Raw genomic sequence first — 4,154 nt, forward strand, 5'->3', positions numbered from 1 at the left:
TTTTGTCTTCTTCTTCTTATAAAGGAATGGTCTCCACACACACACACACACAGTTTAATTCTCAAATACGGATTAATATTAAGAGGGCATTTCTGAATGTGGGTCGTTTGAGGTCAAAGTTCACCGAGATACGGTCTGCAAGACAACACCCGCTCACAGAAATATCGCTTCTGAGTCGAATGTTCAAGGAAGGTTGATTGATGACTGATTGATCACTGGATTGCAGTGTTGCGTGATAACAGTGCGGGATAAACCGAACTGTTGCGTCACGTTGACAGACACAGGAATTGACGCAGAAAATGAGTGACTAACAAATCAATGCCATTTCACGGACTTTAATAAGCAAAATAAGAAATCATTTCTTCCAAAAACAGCAAAAATGAAACAGAAACCAGCCTGAATGGAACAATCCGAATTAAACTCTATTTTTTTTTCTCATATAAACAGATTTTAAAATTGATCCCCTCATAATACATGAAATTAACAAACAAAACAACAACCTGCTGCTGCAGTTTACATTTGATTTCAACACAGTTGAATCAGTAATAAACCAAAAAGATTGTTAAATGCGAGACTTTTTAACAAATGTTTCTTAGATGCAAGCACCATGCTTATTCAATATGATCTGACAGTTTGTTAATTTAATCATTAAAATAAAAACTATGCATCTGGCCAGCAGAACCAGAATATCGACATAATAATGAAAACAAAAAGAGAGCAAAAAATAATAATAATAAACAGAACAATAACATGAGACATATACTTTTCATTTTGAGATTATGCAGAACCTGAATCCCTTATTTTTTACTGACCGGCAGAGAAAAAAATAAAGGCAAACATTTAACATTTGATCATTGAAACTCTCCGTTGAAATACATGCGCAGTTTTCATGTTAGACGATAATACACAAACCCCTGATTTAAGAAGCCTACACCCTCGAGCTGGATTATAATAACCACATTTTGAAATGTTGGTTTATAAAACTGGCAGCTCATATAGCTTTAAAGAAAAAGAAAAAAAAAAAGAAAAAAGAAATGTCGATGAAAGTGTGCCCATTCGTTGAAATCCTATCCATCAAAAAAGACACGACCTAAACGTATTGCTTATATTATAAAATAGCAATAGATTATGCAACAGTTTGCATGAAGAAGAAACACACACACACACACACACACACACTTGTGTCTTGCTACAGCTAGACGTGGGACTATGAGCACCAGTTCAAATGAAAGGCGTGCTTTAGATTCATCTATGACTAAATGTGCGTGTGCGGCATGTCTGCTTAAACCAAGAAACAATCCAAAAAAATAGAAATAAAAACTGCCAATTCTAAAATCATTACCCCCCAAAGTGCGCTTCTTTGACAAAGTTTGCTTGCTTTAAATGCAGCCGCAAAATGCCCGTTACTGGAAATCCCTCGCCAATACCCAATACATGAAACAAATCATAAGAGTTGGGAAACAATCAGCTCTTCGATGTCGGTTTGTAGGTTTGCTGTTGCATATATTTACAAGTCCAGATGAACCCATACAATGAGCGACCGGAGAACCAGTCTCACATCCCCCCCAAAAAAGAGCTAGAGATCAAAAACATGCTCTTTATGATACATAATTAATAGAAAGAAAGAAACAAAGAAACCAAGAAAGAAGTGTATAAAATAGAAATTATTACCATACATGTCCAGCATGCAGGATTAATATCTTAATGCAGATTTATGTGTTTGTTTTTGTCGTTTTTTCATTTTATTTGTAATATATATATCTATATATAACCAAGCAGGCAATAAACCAATGAGATGTTGCATAAAGTCCCCTGTGGCCTCGCTCGGGCGCGTTATACAGGAGGAGGAAGGGAGGTTTGCATATCTGGTGCTCTCAACTTTTCTGGCCAAGTGAAAAAAAAAGGAAAAGAAAAAGTCCAAAGTTTCTCTCCCCGTTCAGCACTTTTTTTTTTCCTGAACAACCAAGAACAAACCAGAAGATGGAAAGAAGGTTTTATCTGAAGTAGCCTACAAAAGCCAGTCCTTCGCTTTTCTTTTTGTTGTGAGATCTCTACTAAAGGGGTTAAATTACTACAAGCAACTAAACTACATTTCCCAGAAAACATTCTAACATGTTCTTCGCATTTTAGTTGCCAAGATCGGTGGCGATGATTAGATATGAGATTATTATTTCTTGTGGATTATTCTTCTAATATGAGTACTGTATCTGCTGTTATCTGAATGAGCGCAGAGTCTCTCAGGCATAGGAAACACACACTCACATGAAGAACTCGGGAGAGGACGGGTTGTCGCTCGTGGAGCCTGCCTCGCGGAACCCGTTCGCTCCGCTCAGTTTCTCGCACTTGAGTTTGTAGGCGTCTCTCTCTCGGGCCAGCCGGTTGATCTCTTGCTTGAGCTGCTCTACCTGGGTGACGAGATGCGTCTTCTCGTTCTCCAGCACGTGCTTCTGCTGCACGCGCTTGTAGCGGCACGACTGCGCGTAACCCCGGTTCTTCAGGGTCCGGCGTTTCTGCTTCAGGCGGATCACCTCGTCCTTGGTGAAGCCCCGCAGGTGTCGGTTGAGCTCCCGTACGGTCATGGACACCAGCTGGTCGTCGGAGAAGCGGTCCTCCACGCTCAGGCCTCCACCCACACCGTGGTGACCCTGCTGGCCGGGGTGGGCGTGCGGGTGGTGATGGTGGTGGTGACGGTGGTGGAGCTGCTGGTGGGCCCCGGGTGAGGTAGGAGAAGGGCTGTCGGGGTCCTGACTGTGGTGGTGGTGGTGATGGTGGTGGCCGTGGGCGCCGGGGTGACTTTGCAGGTCGTCGGGGTGATGCGGGATAGCGCCGTATTGGTGCTGCTGCTGCGCGTGACCATGGTGGTGATGCGCGCCCCTGTATCCCTCAAAGCCTCCTGCTTGCAACTGCTGCTGCAAATGAGGGGGCGGAGGGAGCCCGTGCGCCGTGGCACCGATCAGAGCCTCCACTGCGTCTTCGGGCGTCAGGCTTAGCGTCTGCGGGTCGATCTGCTGCGGGTACGCGCCGCTGGGCATCCAGTACAGCTCCTCCAGATGGTTCTTCTGCTCCGTGGGGCTGAAGCTCGGGGAGGACGGCACGGAGCTGCACGGGGTGCTGATCGGAGTCGAGGACACGGAGCCCTGCGGCTGGAGGCGATTGCATTGCCGTATGTTGGAGCGGTCGAGTCCCGCCAAGGCCTCTTTCTTCACCTCGAATTTCATCAAATCAAAGTCATTGACATATTCCAACGCCAGCGGGCTGGTGGGCAGCTCGGGCCCCATGGCGAGATCGCCGCTCATCGTGTCCCTGTTCTTCAGCAAAGTGTTTACCAGCGTCGCGAAACTCGACTTTTGCTTTTCTTCCCTCTCTTTGCGCATGCAGTTTTCTGGATGGGTCTCCGAACGCGACGCGCTCGAGCGCTGGAGCATGCAGAGTCGCTCGAAATGTTCAAACGGGAGAAAGCGAGAGAGAGCAAAAAAATAATAATAAAAAAAAATAACAACTTTCTGGACTAATGCACTGCAAAAGTCATTTGCCTCACGCGGACGCACAGAGCTCGACAGCTGCAGTCTTTGGACAGTTCTGGAGAAAGTCGCGTCCCGTCGAACTCAAAATATAAATAAAAGACAAATATAAGTACCGGACAAGGGCTCCCGTCCCAATCCCGGGTACTCCACAATATGTCCTTAAGCCAGTGAAGCAGCTTTGAGGTGGATGGGTGCTGTGTTTGTCCAGCTCTGCACCGCAGAGAGTTCAGCTCGCACTCGCTCCTGAGTATTCAGACTGTAGCAGGACGCCAGAGCTCTCGGTGCTGTTATAGTCTACGCGCGCGTGACGTCAGAGGAGCCGGCGACCAGTCAGATCTGGAGAATTAGCATAATGATCGTTGTTTGTGTGTTGTCAGCTGACGGGATGAAGAAAGGGACAGTGGTATTTCGTGTACTGACTGATTGGATACGCGCACAGCCGTTTGTTCTGTACTGCATAGCCTCCAAAGTATAACATACTGTAACTGGACTTATTTTCAAAACGTCACATTATATGATTTATTTATGCTCCCGTATAAAATGTTATTTATTCAATTTTAAACAGCATATAGATTCCAAATTAATTTAACTGGACGTTTAAAAAAAAAAAAAAAATCAACCAAAAAAAAA

General features: G+C 44.8%; 1 protein-coding gene across 1 annotated transcript; it reads right to left on the bottom strand.

The window, feature by feature from the left end:
* Positions 1–319: 319 nt before the first annotated feature.
* LOC113068661 (transcription factor MafB) lies at positions 320–3,820 on the bottom strand. The gene has a single exon (XM_026241462.1). It carries the CDS (start codon positions 3,423–3,425, stop codon positions 2,259–2,261), a length of 1,167 nt encoding a protein of 388 aa, XP_026097247.1. The 5' UTR covers positions 3,426–3,820; the 3' UTR covers positions 320–2,258.
* Between the last annotated feature and the right edge of the window lie 334 nt (positions 3,821–4,154).

The sequence above is a fragment of the Carassius auratus genome, linkage group LG48F (genome assembly GCF_003368295.1).
Source record: "Carassius auratus strain Wakin linkage group LG48F, ASM336829v1, whole genome shotgun sequence".
Lineage (NCBI taxonomy): Eukaryota > Metazoa > Chordata > Actinopteri > Cypriniformes > Cyprinidae > Carassius > Carassius auratus.

Coding starts and splice junctions, on each gene's coding strand:
- LOC113068661 (XM_026241462.1), bottom strand. CDS start 3,425: ATGCTCCAGCGCTCGAGCGCGTCGCGTTCGGAGACCCATCCAGAAAAC.